Source organism: Gasterosteus aculeatus, chromosome 16, assembly GCF_964276395.1.
Source record: "Gasterosteus aculeatus chromosome 16, fGasAcu3.hap1.1, whole genome shotgun sequence".
In the NCBI taxonomy this organism is placed as follows: Eukaryota; Metazoa; Chordata; class Actinopteri; order Perciformes; family Gasterosteidae; genus Gasterosteus; species Gasterosteus aculeatus.
The window spans coordinates 2,775,601-2,793,499 of record NC_135704.1 but is presented as its reverse complement, the minus strand read 5'-3'; the positions used below and the strand labels follow the sequence as shown (position 1 = coordinate 2,793,499).

General features: G+C 52.4%; 1 protein-coding gene across 3 annotated transcripts in view; it reads left to right on the top strand.

Moving 5' to 3' along the window:
- The window catches only part of LOC120834269 (cyclic AMP receptor-like protein A), a 44,867-nt gene that overhangs the window by 9,288 nt on the left and 17,680 nt on the right, over nucleotides 1-17,899 (top strand). For 2 of the 3 annotated variants that reach the window (XM_078090704.1, XM_078090703.1), the window contains 5 exons: nucleotides 556-645; nucleotides 1,189-1,227; nucleotides 7,229-7,307; nucleotides 9,938-9,985; nucleotides 14,698-14,780. In XM_078090704.1, the coding sequence (XP_077946830.1) occupies nucleotides 556-645; nucleotides 1,189-1,227; nucleotides 7,229-7,307; nucleotides 9,938-9,985; nucleotides 14,698-14,780 (339 nt within the window). Of the gene's footprint in view, nucleotides 1-555; nucleotides 646-1,188; nucleotides 1,228-7,228; nucleotides 7,308-9,270; nucleotides 9,686-9,937; nucleotides 9,986-14,697; nucleotides 14,781-17,899 lie in introns of those variants that run through there. The other variant, XM_078090705.1, reaches the window with a different exon arrangement.

The window sequence follows — 17,899 nt, the reverse complement described above, 5'->3', positions numbered from 1 at the left end:
AGCGTCTCCAGCGCTACAAAGCCCTTTAGAAATGTGGGCGGTGACGTCGAGTTAAGTCTGCTTCCTCTACGATCGCACCCGCCTGGTGGGAATCTGCATCCCGTTAGTGCAGAGGTCTTCAACAGGGGGTCCGTTGTTTGGTCCACAAATTTAAATGTCTTCAGAATCAGAATTGTATTAATTGTCTTATTCATGCTCACGTCTAAAGAGCGCCGAGCTCAAAAATAAAAGATGGCGGACCAAACTCCGTAGAATAGGGGGGTCCCTGCTCCATCTCGCCATCAGTTTGGGGGACCTCGGCCTGAAAAACGTTGAAGACCCCTGCGTTAGTGGTTTTGATGCAGACATCTCCCCTGTGAATCACGTCTTTGCACAGCAGTGCGGATGATTCTGGTTCATGACCCCGTTGGGCCGCACCGATGCGAGCGCCGACAAAAGGGACAAACCGCAGAAGGAAAAAATAATTGATTCAGTCGTGTGTGTTTTTTTTTTCTTCTTCTCAAAGCTCTCTGGGTCCCGGGGTGCATAATGAAATAAACGTCTGCCTCTTATCAGGTTGTACCATCTGATGGCGTGGGGGCTTCCTCTGGTCATGGCCTCCCTGCCCCTGCTAAAGGGCTACTACGGCCCCGCTGGAGCCTGGTGGTGAGTAGGGCAACGTTTTTTTTTCTTCTTTTTTTTCCAGCAAGCCACAGCAGGTTTTGTGTTAAATGTCTTTTCCGTTCCGCGAGGGGCCACAGCGCTGGCCTCGCTCCAGCTGCAGAAAGCATCTCGTGCTGGAGGGAGCCTGTGTGATCCAAATTATCAGCCAATTATCAGCACATCTTTGAAGAGTTAAACTCCGACTCAGTCTCTCCAGTTGTCGGCGGTGAATAGGGAAGGCATCGTTTGTTTGGGGGGTAGTTAAAGGCGTGAGGTGAAGGGAGGCGGGGGGAGGAGGGTCCGAGGAGAGGAGAGGAGGCGGCGGAATGAGAATTGGGACAGAGCCCTTAATCTCCGAGCTCGGCTCTCTCTTTCCACTCTCGGCTTATTAATAGCTACAGCTGCACAGCCCCCCTCCCCCACCCCCCCACCCGCCCCCCCACCCGCCCCGCAGTCACACAAGTCTCTCTTCCGCTCACGCGCTCCCTTTCCTTTGTAACCCCCTCATCGCTCCCTCTCTCTCTCTCTCTCTCTCTCTCTCCCCAGCTGGATCACAGACGATCACGTAGCCTGGAGATTTGGGATGTAAGTAGACCCTTTCAGCGCCAGCATCAAAGCAGCCATTCCACTGGTGGTGATGGGGGGCGAGTGGGGGGGCGCTGCCTCGGCGGGGAAATGTGAAGGGTTGCATGTCAGGGGAGCCTTTGGGGTTTTTTCCTTCTTGGTGTAAGGCCAGGACGTGCGTGCGTGCGTGTGTGTGTGTGTGCGCGCGTGTTCCTGTGTGTGCGCACACACATGTGGATGTGTCGGCCTCTGCCTTGTCAGATTTAGGGGAGTTGCTACACTGTGTATTTAAGTGTTTAGGAGGGCTATGAAGGATTATGCCTGTCTACTGCTTTCTGCAACTGGCCCTAAGTCTGCCAGGGCTCTGCCAATCCCCCGGCACAGACGCTTAGCCACACACACACACACACACACACGCACACGCACAGGCACGCACAACAACCCTTTGCCGTGAGCCAAGGTAATCGCGTTGCTGCTCGCAGCATCAGCAGGGAATCAATCTTTCTAAACAAATAAGCACACACACACTGGCGCTCTCGCACACATGCGGAACAACACATAGCTATCAGCTGCGCTAAACGAGCCCGTGTCTCTTTTATCAGCGCTCCTCTGCTCCCCGGCTCTTTCTAGTTTTCCTCGCTGCCGTGGCCCAGGGGGACGAGTCGCTCCGAGGATCAGGGAATCTTCATTAGCTCTAATTACATCAAACCAGACGAGAGATTAGAGGCCACGGCAGCACCCGTCAAGGTAGAGAGGGAAAAAAAAAACCACACGCGCGCCGCCAACAGCTTGCTGGCAGAGGGTGCCGGGGAGCAGAGGTTCTAGCGTTAAAGGTGAGAAGTAGTGAGGGAGGGAGAGGGAGAGAGAGATGCCCTCGTCTCTGCCCACCCCCCCGCAGTGTGTCTTCATCAGAGTTCAGCCAAGCGGCGCAGACAGGAAGGAGCAGTTTGGTGGGGGGGGGGGGCTGGAGGAGGAGGAGGAGGACGGTGTGAAAGGGGATGGGAGAGGAAGGAGAGTGAAAAGCAGAGGACAGCGTTTTGTGATGGAGGTGCAGGATTTCAGGGGTTGAGTCAGCAATTGGAAGCACTCGAGCTGAGCTGAGTCACCGCTCTTAGAGGTCCCCGGCGGTGTGTCACGGCTCCGCGGTCAGACACGGCACCGAGAAACACAGAGAATGACAAATGGAAGCTTAAATTAGCAGGGCTGCTCAGGGACGGTAAAGTTGGTCAAGCACTTTGGTCTCGGGTTGAAATATCTTAACAGGGATTGCATCTTGGTCCCTTGAGGGTGAATCCTAATTACTTTTGGTGACCTCTGACTGTTCCATGAAGTTGACATTTCCTGTTTTTAGTGACGTGTTCTGGCAACTGTTGGATGGATTGCCGTGACATTTAATATAGACATTCATGTTGTCAAGAGGATGGATTTTAATTACCTGGTATTCAACTCCTGTACGGCCACCAAAGGAAAGTCTACTAAATTGACCTGCGACCTACAGTCATGGTTCCAAGAGGATGCATCTTAAAAAGAGTCACAGGTGATCTTTTTGAGCGCCGTCTTCAGGTCAAAAATATATCAGTTTGCACTGTGCTGAAAGGAAAATGTTGCCGCGGTACCTCACCATACATTGTCAACCATATACCAGCTGAACGTCTCTACGTTAGCATGATATTGTGCTAATATAGCTGCTAGCAGGTCCGTAGACTCTGAGGCTGCAGCCACACCACTGCCTGTCCATCTTCCGACCTTTTTCTACGTCCACAGGCAAAGGGGTTAAGAACATTGCTACTGATGCTACGTTGGTTTGAAATCTATGGGGTCACCTCGTGGTCGGGACAGACGGAGACGTAGAGCAGCGGTTCCCAAACTCAAGAATGCCGCGGCCCAATTTGAAATCTGAAAATCTTTTGCGGCCCACCCAAACCTTTAATCACAACTCTGATCAAAACACAAACTAGAGATGATTAAATGACCTTAAGAATTCAACCGATTAAAAATGTATTAACCGACAATGTATGTTTTGCATACCATTTTCTCCGGAGCTCATATGTATTTGCTTTAATACTACAAGAGGGCGCCCCATTTGATATATTTTTATATTAATTTCAAACTTTTCAAAATTGAAAATGAAAAACATTTTATTTACTTATTGTAAATGACGTCTGCAGTACCTTCGCGGCCCACACTTTGGGAATCGCTGACGTAGAGCTTTGGAAGCGAGGTCACCTGCATTCTCTACTTGATTGGGTCTTAACAACGTGTCCTTACAGCTTACCCACCTACCAGCAAGTACACTCAACATGGATAACGTATTAAAGGCGTTGCTGACCTTGTTGTCTGTACTAGAATTTGTTATGAAGCTAAACTGGATGTTTTATGAGTCTACTACTGCTGATGTAGAGGATTGGATCGAGCCACATTATCGGCCCTACAAAGCGGACGTCTGAAGTCCAGATTGTCCACTTTAAGAATAAACAGAGGAATTAGTTGTTGTTTTTTCATCTGCACTACTGTTGTGAGGTTCACAAAGGAACAAAAGGCAAAATACTCTCCAATTGGACTTGAGCAGTGACGACACGGTGAACCCAAGCGAACATGACCGAGGTGGGTTGACCAAATTGATTCACCTGTAGTCTAGTGGACTTTGTAAGTGTTCATTCTAAAGTCCATTATGTGTGGGAGAAAGGTTAAAACAAGACCCCAGGCACTACATTTTGGGGTTTGTTTTCCAATGAATGTTAGTACATAGAGGAAGGTGAAAGAGGGAGGAGGGATCTTAAGTATCAGGCAGTAGCTTTTTATTTTTGAAATAGTACTTTTAATATTTAGTGTTTTCTGTTCCTTAGCAACAATTTACTTCCTGTCAACACCGTTTAAAGGCGGGTTTTTAAAGCCGATCCCCATCTGCAGGCGTTTCAGCATCGCTTGCGATTTGATCTCCGCCCATAATAACAACTGAAAACAAATACCACTTCACTATTCATGTACAGGGGACTTTTGTTTTGTCAGTTTGAACAGGAAGTGCATTTTTTGTTTGTTTACCAAAGATATGATAACAATAATAATGAAGGTAGTTCGGTATACTGAAGTTCTTGCTCTAAAATCTAAACTCAAACCAAGGGAAAGTTTTAAAAGTTGTATTTTTCAGCTACAAGGTTGCAGGCCTCGTTGCTGTACACACAACAAATATGAATAAATATTGTCAGCATGTCTCACTAATTTCCCCTCGGTTTCATTGTCTGTTCTCTCACCAGCTCTGCTTGGTGGAGAGTAATTACTGCTTTGGTTCCTTTACAGTTTGTGTGTGGACTTCACAATAGTTGACAAACAGACAAAATAAGCATTGACAAAAAAAAAGGAAATTCTTCCATTTTGTGTCCATCGTCCTTCTCCGAGCCACAAACCCTGACTTTAAGCGTTCACTCCGCCGGACCAGCTAATTGCTAATCGCTCCAATGACGGCTGCATGAAGCTCTACTTCCTCGTTACCAAATGTAAGCGTTTACCCTCATGGACTCTGCAGTGTGGACACGTATATATTGGTTTTAAAATGGAAACGTAGTGGTGTGGATATGGCCATAGTCTTTTTCGATTTTATATTTGACACACAGACACACACACCCTGCTCTGCCTGGCCTTTGTGTCGCGTCCTCCTCCCTTTCTGTCTCTGGGGTTGTCCTGTCCCCGTCGGAGTGGTTGAACAGGTAGATCTTGATCCGTCACTCAGCAGTTCCATCTTCCTTTGTCAAAGTTGAGTGCTAACCCGGACAGACGGGTCCCTGCAGTACTCTCTCTTCTCCTACCGAGCGCTTCAATTAAGGCTTTTTTCCTCCCGGCCCTATTATTCAGCTCAGAGTGGGGCTGGAGGGGGCGCCGAGAGATCGAATCTCTGCACGTTTGCCACGATCACGTCTCCCTGTCGCTGCCGGGCTTCTCTGGCTCAGGGCTCACCGTTCAAAATCCCCCTCAGTTCACCAGCCTTTCCCTCCATCCTTCAGCCAGTCAATCCTACGGCTGCAGCTTCCCTCTGCTGTCCCCGTCACAAAGGAGTGACCTCATCCTTTTCCCTGTCTTTTAATCAGCCAACCCCCCCTTCCTCTTCCTGGTCCTCCTGACCCCCGATCTGCCATCATCCCGCCACCTTTCCCATCCTCACCTCTATTCTTGTCTTCGCTTTTATCATCCCCCTGCCCACCCCGCATCTTCTCGCGCTTTCACTGCCTCTATTTCATTCTCTCCCTCCCTCTCCCTCTCCCTCCCTCTCCCCCTCTCTCTCTCTCGGGTAGTGCTCAGCTGTAGAGCACAGCGGACTCTAATGGCAGATCATTATCATGCTAATTAGAGCACTTTGTAGCTGCCGCCCGTCATTCTCCGCTCCTCGCAGCACCCCCCCCCCCCCTTCACCCCCCTCCCAATCCCCCCACGCTATCGTTAAAAAGGCCGCCCCCTCCTTTTCGCTCTCCGCCCCGCCGCCCCCCCCACCTCGTCTCTCCATCATTAACGGGACACGCGCTGGCGTAATTGGACGCTGTTTATGCCGGGGCGCGGGTTATTAAATCACACCGAGGTGACGCTGGCGCAGGTTCCCCTCCTCCTCCCCAAGAAGGCTTTCATCATTGTCCCGTGCCACGTGGACGCGCACACACGCGCGCGCTCACGCACACGTTCAAAGAGGGTGTTCGTTGCATATTGATGCTCCCTGTAAGGCGTGAAGAAACATGGATGTGCAGAGCAGCCCAAAGCCCCCCCACACACACACACACACTCCCCCGCCCCACAACCCCCCACCCCTCTGTTTACCGCCGTGAAACAAAGGCTACCGTCCCGTATTCCCCAGCCAATAAAAAGTTTAATTCAATAACGCCCGATAAGGTTTTTCCTATCCGACGAGGCGTTGAAGGTAAGCGTGGACAAAGTGAAATCAGGCCATGAACTCAAAATGTGCCTTTTAGATGCGGCTTTAACTTGCAGTTTTCGACAAGGACATTCCATGTACGCCGTTGGTCACAATCCGTTTCCCTCCCAAGCCACGTACGTCCCCGTATTCATGTATTTGGAGACAGATTCCTGTTTTCCACATCGATCGTGACCCCCTCTGTCCCCTGTGGTTGTAGACGTAGGGGAAACCCTGGTATCCACTGGTACATATTCCCCCTCCATGTTGATAGATGTATCTATGGCGCTTGCCATGCGCGTGGCGCCGCGCGCCTTTGACTGCACCGAGCGGCCGAGGCTAAAACGCCACGCGGTGCCCAGGAACCTGTCCGTCAAAGCCAGACAAAGGGCTGTTTCATGATGAGAGGCTGAAACTCCTCGGAGCTTACATCACCTCCCAGCAGGTTGCATAACACGAGGCTGCCATTCCAGCAAATCCATCACCCCTCGTTCGTCGCGCTCTCAGCCGCTCAGAAATACCTGACATGTTATTCTCTCCCCGGCGCCTCCCTTGATTGTGAAAACCTTTATCCCCTATGAATGCCATACATTTCTGGGTTGCGGGGACTCGTTGTGTTCTTTACCTGCCTTTTTCTCTAATTATAGAAACTGTACGTGCAGCACGCTGAGTCAGGCCTGCTCCGGCTCTGTGCAGGGTGGTGTGCAAAGCAGGTGTCCTCCATGCTTAAGCTATTTAGAATAATGCTGCCCTGTGTCCACACGGCCTTACCTATGCATTAATATTATTACATGTGTTCGCTCGAGGTCAATCTGTCTCTATTCAAAGGGTTTTAGTGAGGAATGTTTTGTGTTGAGAGTCTGAAAAATGCTGAAATAAGGCAAAACAAATTCACCAAATCCTATTTTAACAAATATGGCCTTCTCCTATTGCAGAGGAAATCATATTAGAGGAGTTTCTCTCTAATCGCTTTAGAAAGCCCTTCTATCTCAACACTGGACACCTAATATGTTATTACGTCCGGTCACGGTAGGAATTGTATTAGGATAAACGTCCTCTACTTGTGGATTCAAAATGTATTAAATCCTGTGGGGTTTTTATCGTTCTCGTGTTTGTGCTTTTTTGCAGATGGTACGTGCCTCTGTTCAGCCTCATCTTCTTGATGATCTGCTGCTACGCGCGGATAATCTGCGTGGCCACCGCAAGGGTGAGTGTCCGATACGCCGAGACAACAGCAGTTTATCTGAATCCAAGTGCAGTTTGACCTTTTAGAAAAGGGACGTCTCACAAGAAAATAGACTCGCAAAATCCTGTATGTGTGATGGATCGTTTTTATACGTTTTTATCATTTATTATAGAATAAGAACGCAAAGCCCATTTGCGTTCCCCAAACACGTCTGTGTTTTTGTGATGCAACTGAGAGGAGCTAAATTGGCCGTACATAATGGCTAGAAACGATTTGTCATTCAGAAATGTCCGCGGCTCACTTGATCCAGATCATCACATGTGAGGCTCGCCGGTTATTTTCTGGACCGTACGTTTGGGCATAACCACCTAAACTAGCACTCATACTTCCTCACCATTCTGTATTTTTTCTGCCAGCTGTAATGGACTTGAACTAGTCCATAAAGACAGCGCTTCTAATTGTCCATATGTGTTTACTTGTTCTGAGAAACGCCACCTGGCCCATTCTTCCAGCTTCTCAGAACAGTCTGTTTGTGAAGGTAATCAGTCGATTAATTAGTTTACCACTCGGTCGATCTCCCCTCCGTGTTGGCTCGTAGCTCTGTGTGATTTTTTTTTCCGCTGTGCGGGTGGAGCAGGAGCCCCGGGGCAGCGCTCCGCGCACATAGCTCACATTCCCCCCGCGCTGCCAGCTGGGGAAGGCAGCGGCAGACATGTGTTCGCGCGATACGCTTGCACTGATTTCCATGTCGTCCCACACAAAACCGGAGCGCGGGGAAGAGCGCGGTTGAAGCCCCGCCGGGATGGCGGTGAATAGCCGACGCTCTTTGTTTGGGGGGCGGCAGAGCGAGGGCGACCGGGAGGGTGAGACAGATTCCGAGATAGCCGGGCTGCCGACGGGCGACCTCGGAGAGGCCGCTTCTCCTCATCGTGAATACGAGAAAGAGAATGAATGTGAATGTCGCATCTCATAAGTCATTCAGCTCACGGCATTCAGCTGTCTCGCTTTGTACCTTTTTTCTTCTTTTCCGTCTCCATCGGTCTGTCTCTCTCTCTCCGTCTCTCTGTCTCTATTCCCTCTCTTCCTCCTCAGCCCCCCCCCCCCCCCCCCCACTCTGTCGTTTTGCTTTCTCTATCATATTTATGAAGAGCTCAAGCCTTATCTCTTTTCAGCTGCAGGCTGTCTCACTTGAAAGAATTTCAAAGGCTTTGAAAGCGGGGTAGGTGGCGACGCATCGGGGGAAAGGGGATAAAGACGAGGAGGCTGAGCGGAGCGAGGTGGGACGTTAGCCGGACGGAGAAGTTCCTTCCCTTTCCACACACTTCACGGGGGTGGGGGGAGGGGGTACAAATCTGGAGCTCATTAGTTTACCAAGACCAAGTTACAACAGGATTATTTGGGGAAAAAACGCGGACGCACCCCGGAGCGGCTGCGCGGCCTCGCGCTAACTGGAGGGGATTTGAAGGCTAATGAGTCATTATCATGCCAGACAGCGAGGTCTGAGAGCGCGCCGCCACGTGTTTTTTTTTTTATGGGGGCCATTTGTACATGCCCACTCCTTCCCTCTTAAGCCTCACGCCTCAACACTTAACCGGCACGCCGTCCGGGACGCTCGTCTCCCCGGCGGCTTTAACAGAGATTGGAACAAAAGCCGGGCGCGCACAGAGCTGGCCGAGGCCTCGTGACGGCCCCCCCTCAAGTTCAGTCTAATGACCCGACGGCAAATTATTGTTATTATTTTTTCTCTCTTTCGGTCTGCTAACGCATCGCAGGCACACACAGATTTACAATGATGATCACGTCAGCGCGGAGAAACCATGGCAACCTCCAGTTAATAAATGGCAGAACAGAGGAGCTGTTAGTGCACATCGTTCACGCAGCCTCTTTGTGCCGTGCGTGTGAACGCTCACACTGGGCCTCCAGAGATTTGTCTCTGATGTCCTGGGTAACATAAACCTTCTGGTTTCCTCTCCCCCCCCTCAAGCCCAGCCCCGATCCCACCATTACAGATCTCGGGCTTCGTGCGTGTGTTTCCGTGCGCGCGTCTGTTGACATTTTCCCTGCATTCCCCGGAGAGATGAGACGGAGGAAGAGCGGAAAGTATTCCCACGTTCTCTCTGGAGATCTCAGATCTGCCATGTTTGCTCCACTTTTTTCCTTTTTCTTTAACACTTCTTCAACAAAAAAAAAAAAAAAAAAGCGTCTCCCCTTTCTCTCAACCCTTTACCTTTTTCCTTTTTCTTCCTGGTGTCACATTGTGTGCGCTGGAGCTGATCACTTGCCGCTCCTGGTGAGATGCCGGGAGCCGCTTTAAGCGCTCCCCTCTGCCTGAAAGCTGAAAGCTTCGCACTGTGTCGCGAATTAGGCAGGGATGGCGGGTACGCAGGGATGGCGGGTACGCAGGGATGGCGGGTACGCAGGGATGGCGGGTACGCAGGGATGGCGGGTACGCAGGGATGGCGGGTACGGTGGAGGGATTCTGCTTTGGTCTGATGGCCAATGTGATATTTCTTCCAGCGTGTCACCTCTAATCGTCAGGCCTCTTGAGGAAAAACAACTGATTTAAATGATCAAACCTCCACTCCCCCCCCCCCCCCCCACAAAGTAACTGCCCTGACCTATTCTTTCCATTTTGTGTCTTTTCTGCACAGATGCAGTCATGGTTGGGAACCTTCAACCCAGAGAGAGAGAGACGAAAGGTAATGGCCTGTCCGAGAGTCACATTTCTCCACGCACGCACACACCGAGCGTGAGGATTAGAGTGTGTGCAGGATTAGCTTTGGTGTTCCCGCTGGGTAGGTGTCAAACGGCGGGGAGCAATTTGACCTTGTGACACTTGTGTGTGTGCGTTTCATGGGCTTGTGTGTGTCCGTCTGTGCGCGCCAGCCCGTCCATGCATATTTAAATTTTGGAGCAGCGGCGCCTCTGCTCCTGACCTTACTGAAAGGAAAAGAAGGACAGGGGAGGCTGCCTGGGAAAAATATTAAGATCTAGAGCAGTCCGATTGTGAAAACAGGACATGGGCTGCCGGGGAAAAGAGGAGAACGCCTCAACCTCCGGTTCTGCCGAGGGAACCCCGCGCGGCGTGTTACTGTCATTCCCTCTACGGCCCAGCAGGGGGCGACTCCTCTGGTGGCAGAAAGAAGTCCTATGTACGATGTCTCTATGATGAAAGTCCTGCTTTGAACAGGACCGTGTTGACATGCTGTAAATTGCAAATACGTCGACCGGGAATCGTTGTGGTTGTGCAGTGAAGAAGGAAGAAGACCACCAGTGAAAACAACCCGAACCAAACTTCTATTCCGAAGAGGAGTCATAATTAACTGTAACATATTAACAGACTTCTGTATTGCCTTTGCACAAGTCCAGTAAGGAAGAAAGAAAGTCAGGTAATCCATTTATTATCAGACGACTAACGTTCGATATCCTGTAAACTAGGGGTGCCCAACCAACACGCCGCGGACCAGTACCGGTCTGTGGGCCATATTGACCAATCCGCGATTTATTGTCTCATATGAAAACGGTCCGACGGGCAAAAAAGGTTGGAGACCCCTGCTGTCCCCAACCTGTCAATCTAATAACTGGCCTTCTTTGACGTGCAGTTGGGTTTTCAGTGGACTGTTTGTAATGTCAGTCTGGTGCGGATGCCAAGTTACAAAAATTCTGAGATGCCCGTCCATGAGCGACATTTCACGCTGTTACAGAGAAACGTTTGTATGTAATTCATTGTTGTGTGAAGCATTTTACATTTAAAAGAAAACATTCTTTCTGAAATGTGTTCAAAAAAAATTGTCCCCTACATGTATGGAAGAGCCGTACTAATCTGCTGGACAGCAATGGATTGATATGCAATCATTAATTTCCATTACTGGTATCGGGAAGTGGCATCTAACACCTGCCCACACAGAACTACTGCCCAATGGTTTAAGCCTTGAAATCCTGCACAAAGGTGCTCAGGGTCACACTCCTATTCACCACGCGTCCAGCAGCAGCAGCAGTACCTGCTCTGTTGTTACCACCCCACCCTGCAGGGTGCGCTGGGGGGGGGGGCAGTTTAGGGTTAAGGTTATGTAGATGCTGCCCCTAAGTGGCAGATGTAATTACTGCACATTGAACTGGCGTAACCCTCACCGCCCAGACAACACACACACACACACACACACACACACACACTGTTCATGTGGGCTAATTGCTACGTGTAAATAAGTCAGCAGGGTTTTTTTTTTTATCACACACTCGTTTCCTCGTATTTCTCTTCCCCAATCGCTCTCCTCGTTTCCATCTGTTTTCCTCTGCCTCTCGCTTCGGTCCTCCTCTCTCTCTCTCTCTCTTCCCCCCCTACTCTTTTTTGTTCTCTCCTTCCCTCCCTCCGTCTCTCTCCCTCTCTTGTACCCAGCATGAATAAAGCAGCAAGCCAGGTTCATGGACATGAATATTTATGAGTTTATGCACGCGCTGCGATGCTTTAAAACAACAACAACAGCCTCCCCGATTGTGCTTGCCAAGCCAGCGAGCTCTCTGGCTTGTGTGTGTGTGTGTGTGTGTGTGTGTGTGGCAGCAGGTGTAAACTAGAGAAAGCGATTCCTGCTGGGTGTCTGAAGACCGCCGGCTCTGGTTATTTCCATTCACTTCGCCACATCTCCCTCCTTCTGTGCCTCACATGTTCTCTGTCGCCATCTCTCTCACACTGTGCCACACGCACGCACACACACACACACACACACACACACACGCATACAAGAGCATGCATGCTTCTTTTGTTTTGCATTCACGCATGTAGTTTCCTGCGTTCACCATTCTTGATCTTTTCTCTCGCTCTGACTCAGCCTGGCACCATCCCCCTTCTTCGCTGTGTGTGTCTGTGTGTGTGTGTCTGTGTGTGTGTGGGGCTGGAGAGATGACGTACGTAACTGGTGTTGGCAGTTATCAGGGCCGTCAGTCACATGGTTTCGACACATCTCTCTGTGTCTCGAGCAATTTGTTTGTGGTCACGCATGAATACGCACACACACACACACACACACACACAGCGCACAAGGTCTTGGAGCAGCATAGGTAAGTAGGGGGGAGGGGGGGGGGGGGGTATTTAGAAGAGGGTGTTTAAATCAGGCCTTCCGAACACACACACACACACACACAAAAACAGGCGGACTTCTGAACACGTTTGCCCACACAGCAGCTCGGTCCCGTCGGGTAGCAACAAAGCTGGCTGAGCAAACAGCGAGCTGCTTGTTCGTTATCTTCCCCGGGTGTTTGTTTACTGATCCACACAAGCTTCCAGTCACAATGGGACGTGTCAGCTCGCGTGTCCTGGTGCACGTACGTGACGCTCAACCTTGTTCCTCGCCGAGCGGAAGGCCCTACCGCTCCGTGTAGCCGTCCTTAATTCCTGTGCCAAATTTTTTTTTTTTCCCACACCTCAACGACGCCGTGAAGGCGCCGCGGTGCTGCAAGGACAGTTGGCTTTGTGTCTCCCAGGCGCCGCACGCCGCTCTGCCAGAACGCGCGTACCTCCGTTTGGAGGGATCGGCGCCCCAGCTGTCAGATAGCGAGACGCTCTGAGCAGCTCAGTAATCCTCGCCGGTGTCTTTAACGGGATGTGTTTGGCTTTTATCTGTCCTTTTTATTTGCTACATCAATCTCGCCAAAATTGCCATTTTGTAGCTTGTCTGGAGCTTTACGTTGTAGAGCCTCGTCTTCGTGAGGTCGCTAATAAAAATGATACGTTTATATTTCTATTTAAACTTTTCCAAAAAGACTCAATGGTTCAAAAGTATTTATCCAAAAATGACATTCTAATTTACTTATAAATGCACGCTCTAAATCGTGAGTAAAACCTAATTGTGTTAATCTTGCAGCAGAAGATTTTAATTTCTCATGGAAACGTTTCATTATGAAATTCTAAATACGTTTGTACCCTGATTTTAAGTGTACAAAAATAGCTTGTTTTTTAAGGTCCCTGAATGCGATGTTCCCGTTCGCTGGAGCGCCGCTGTTCTCTTTGGAGGAGGTTATCTCTTTCTTCCTCTCCCGGTGAAGGGGACCGGTCGCTCCCGACAACGCGCCAGTAATCTAGCGTGCGTCATTAATGTCCGGTCCGCTGCGCCCGGCGCACACAATTACGCTTTCAATCCGCGAGGGACGGCGGGGGGGGGGGGGGGGGGGGGGATGTGATTAAAAACACCCGGCTCTTTAGCCGCGCTCTCCCTCCTCTTCCTCCTCCTCCTCCTCCTCCTCCTGGTCCACATCCTGCCTCTTGCGCATTGAAATTCCTCAAATGCCTGCCTCTATCTACGCCGTACTTCTACCCCCCCACCGCCCCCCCATCCCAGTGCGTAGACTCCTGGCTCGCCTTTTCCCTACGTCCCAATGACACAACCTCCACAGCGCGCGCGCACACGCACGCACACACACACACAATAGGCAGAGCTTCCTATATGCTTAATGTTAACCCTTCTGCTCTACCCAACGAGACCCTGCTCGCGTGCACGCGGCGCAGTGGAAGCTCGGCTTTTTTATTCAATATTTTTGATTTGCACTGACGCACGCGCGCACGTACATAAAATGAAATACCACGGGTGGGTGGGTCCTCGTGATTTCCATTAGAATGGTTAAGAATACCTTCTCTAGAGCTCGCACGCCTCGGGGTATTTTCTGGTGAGTAATTAATTTTCCAGCATGTGGGGGGGGGGGGTGGAGACCGGAGCTCGCGGGCCCATGCCTTCTGGCTCCGACTGCGCGCGCGGGCGTGTGCGACTGCTACCGCGTCCTAGTTTCAAATTGAAGGAGGGGGAGGGAGGGTGCGTGTGCGTGTGCGCTCGCGCGTGTGGAGGAAACAGCGCAGCGCAGCGCAGAAAATCGATCCAGGGGCCGCGCTTCTCAGCCTCCTTCCGGGCGCACGAGTCCTCTGCGGGGAATTAGATAACGGCTTGTAAAAGCTCTCCGCCACCAGCGCCCCCCCCCCCCCCCCCCCCCCCACACACACACACACACATACACACACACACACATACACACACGCACACACACACAAATCGACTTTTTGCCGCCTGCGTCGCTCGTCCACGAGTATATTGAACTCATCCGCGTTCGCATTACGGCTATGTTTGGGGTTCCGATTTAATTGGGACCCCCCCCACACACACGCGCACACACGCACGCGCGCACGCCCCGCTCCCTCTCATAAATATGTGTAGATATTGCGCATTATCAGCGGGTTAATATTTTATTAGGGTTTAATTGGCCTTTGTTGAATCCTCTGCGCTGATCTCCCTGTTAAAACTGCGCGGGTGTGTGTGTGTGTGTGTGTGTGTGTGTGTGCGCGTGTGTGCGCGTGTTCGAGCGGCAGAAACGTTAGTGTGAGCATTCATTTTGTGCACATGGGTCAGTGGTCCCGTTTTCTGTCCTCCAGCTGTCCTTGGCGGAGGAGATCAAGCCGTTGAAGTGGTATCCTTCCGTCTACCTGCTGGTGTCCATCTTCCCCCTCATCAACAGGTAGCGCGCGCACACACACACACACACACACACCTGTATGGCACAGAAACTCTGCGCTTCCTTGTTTTACTTGCGTGTTGGCTTCACGCCGCTATCTTATCTCCTCTAAACCCGTCACCCCCCACGCTCTTACGCACCCTCCCTCCCCGGCTCCCTTATCTGAACTCTCGAAGCTGCGCTTGCTTTGTACAGCAGCGTGTGTGTGTGCGCGTGTGTGTGCGCGTGTGTTGGGGCTCGGAGCCTTTTACTGGCTGCTTTTAAAACCTGTGCTTGGTTGGCTGTGGGTCGGTGGAAGGAGGCAGGTGGTCCAGTAAATGATACCCCGGTGCTGTCATTACTCCTTCACTCCCTCCCGCTCCCTCTTTCCGTCCTTCTTTCAATTGCCATACCGGTCCCTGCGCACCCCCCCTCCTCCTCCCCTCCCCCCCTCGCCAGGACCCGGTCTGATTGACAGGTCAGGGTTACTAAGTGATTAGCCGCTGCGGCTCGGCTTGTCGGCACGGCGATGTAGGCGGAGACACAGGTCAATTACAGGGTCAACGTCTCTCAAAGGCTCCGCTTAAACACCGAGCGACCCCCCCCCCTCCCCCTCCCCCTCGCCCTCTCACCCTACCCCCTTCACCTCTCCATCCACCCCGGGTCCCCTCCCTCCTCAGTCCCTGTGCGCCCCAACTGTCGGCTGATGAAGATGACAAACTGCATCCTGTGCAAAGCCCCCCCCCCCCCCTTACTCCCCCCGCCGCCTCCCCCCCTGTCTTAATGTCACTTTCTCTTCCGCTCTTCCCTCGTTTCACGCTCAAACGTCTCCGCTATAGCCCCCCCCCTTTTTATTTCCACACGTCCTCGCTTCGTCTTTCTCCTCCTGTGTTTTCATATCCCCCCCCCACCCCCCCCACACCACCCGCCAAACACCACCTCCCTCTGCTCTCTTCCTCTCCTCTGCCACACAAAGCCCCCGTCTCTTTCGCTCTCCCTTCTCCTGAGCAAACACGCTCTCTCTCCCTCCCTCTCTCCCTCTCTCCCTCTCCAGAGAGCGAACGAGGAGAAAACGGGAATGAATTGCTCTCGCATCGTCGCCCCCCGCCCCTCTCCCCCCCCCTCCCTCTCTCCCCCAACCCGCTCGGCAGCGCTAGCTGTGTATATCTCCGGCTCCTATTAATTTGTTAGCCCCCCCCCCCCTCCCCCTTCTCTCACCTCCCTCCCCCTGGCTCATATCCTCCTCCGCCTCCTCCTCCCCGTTTTCTCCATCTCCCCCTCCTTCCTTCCCTCCCCTCCGCTGAGTGCTGGAGTGTGTAAAGTGTTTGTCACGGTGCCGTGCTGATGTCGCCGTGCTCTACCGTGCGGAAGCGCCGCGCAGACAGCCTCGCCGTGTGAGTCTGTGTGTGTGCGTGTGTGTGTGTGCGTGTGTGCGTGTGTGTGTGTGTGTGGGAGGGCGGGTGGTTTGTTTCGTGTCAAGGCGAATGTGCTGTCACTGCTTGTTGCCGCGTGTGCACGCACTTGTCTGTCCGCCTCGACTTGAGCGTGTGCATTTGCGTGTGCGTCTGTTTGTGTACGTGCGTGTGCGTGCGTGTGTGCGCGTGCCTGTGTGTGTGTGTGTGTGTGTGTGTCTGAGTGGGGGATTATTTCTATCTGAGCTCCAAAGCCTCCTAAACAGGGCTTAGAGAGACGGCCCGGGGCAGCAGCTAAAGCCGTTGGTTAGAGCCCCCCCCCCCACACACCGCTGCTCCCTCCCTCTCTTTTTCTCTCTCTCCTCTCTCTGCCATTTCTCCCATGCCCTGATCCATTGCGTTAATACACAGACGCCCCCACACGCAAACACACCACTTGTTTTTCTGGCCCTCATCTACCGCCGCGCGCGCGCACACACACACACACACACACAAACGTGCACGCGCACTGATAGTCACACGCCACGCGCATTTTTAATCTGTTCCAAATGCACACTGGTAAATGTGTTAATTCGACACCAGCTGTTGCGAATTGAAATGGGAAAGCGCTCCTTACTTTTCCTCCGCTCACACGCGCCGGCACACGAGCACGGGCGAGTCATTATACATCGCTTTAGCGCACGGCTCTCCCTCTCTTTCTCCCCCCCCCCCGCCCCCCCATTCACTTGCCCTCACCAAAAAGTAGCACCAGACAATCACACCTTCACACCTCCCCTCCTCTCTTTGTCCTTCTTCTTTTCGCTGCCACTTCAGTCTCCCCCCCGTCCCTCCCTCTCCCCCCCTCTCTCTCCCAGCCCGTTCTGTGTGTGTACGCGTCGCCCGGGCACGAATACAGTTTTCACAGTCTGCTTCTCACATCGCCTCCCCTGTGTGCTTTATGGTGTGGGTGTGTGTTTGTTTACAAAGCTTGTCGAGAATTCCTACTGTGCGCGCCCGTACGCCTGTTTGTATAAATAAGCCCTCTCCCCGGAACCGAGCCGCCCATCGCTGGGGGGCAGCGCCGCGGCCCGACGCCGCGAGTGCTCCTCCTGGACGGCCCCGCGTGTCATTTTACAGGACTTTTTAACCCCCGACCCTCATATCCACACCAAGCGGGGAGCGGCCGGCATCCCCGGGCCAGGCACAGGGGCTGGTTGTCTTTGAGCAATCAGGGCGACGTCCCCTGCTGAGGTGTGGGGGGCCGGGGGGGGGCGGGGGTGGGTCGCGTCTCAGCAGGGGTGAGTTGGCCCCAGCGGCGGGGGCTCGAACCGGCCCATGCGTCTATAACCTTGGGTTCACCCTGTCGCTCCGGGGAGGCAGCTCACATCCCCCCTTCTCCTCCCCCTCCCTCCCCGGCGCGTGTGGGTTTTGTGGTGTGTATCGGCCTATACGTGCTTGCAGGGGATTTTTGTAAGGGCTCCCTACAGCGCCTAAGCCCCCACCTCCCCCACACCCGCCGCCTTTCTCTGGAGGAGATCTGATTTCCCCGCTCCAGGCGAGCAGCGAGAACAAGACAGTGTGTGTGTGCGTGTGTGTGTGTGTGTGTGTGCGCCGCCGCATCTCTGTGCTTGCGGTGTGCTTCTGTGTGTGTGTGCGTGTGTGTGTGTGTGTGTGTGTGTGTGCCGGCGCACGCACGCGCAGCCGGGGCCAGGCAGACCTTCCCCATCTCCGCTCGGCGCTTTGAAAAACGAC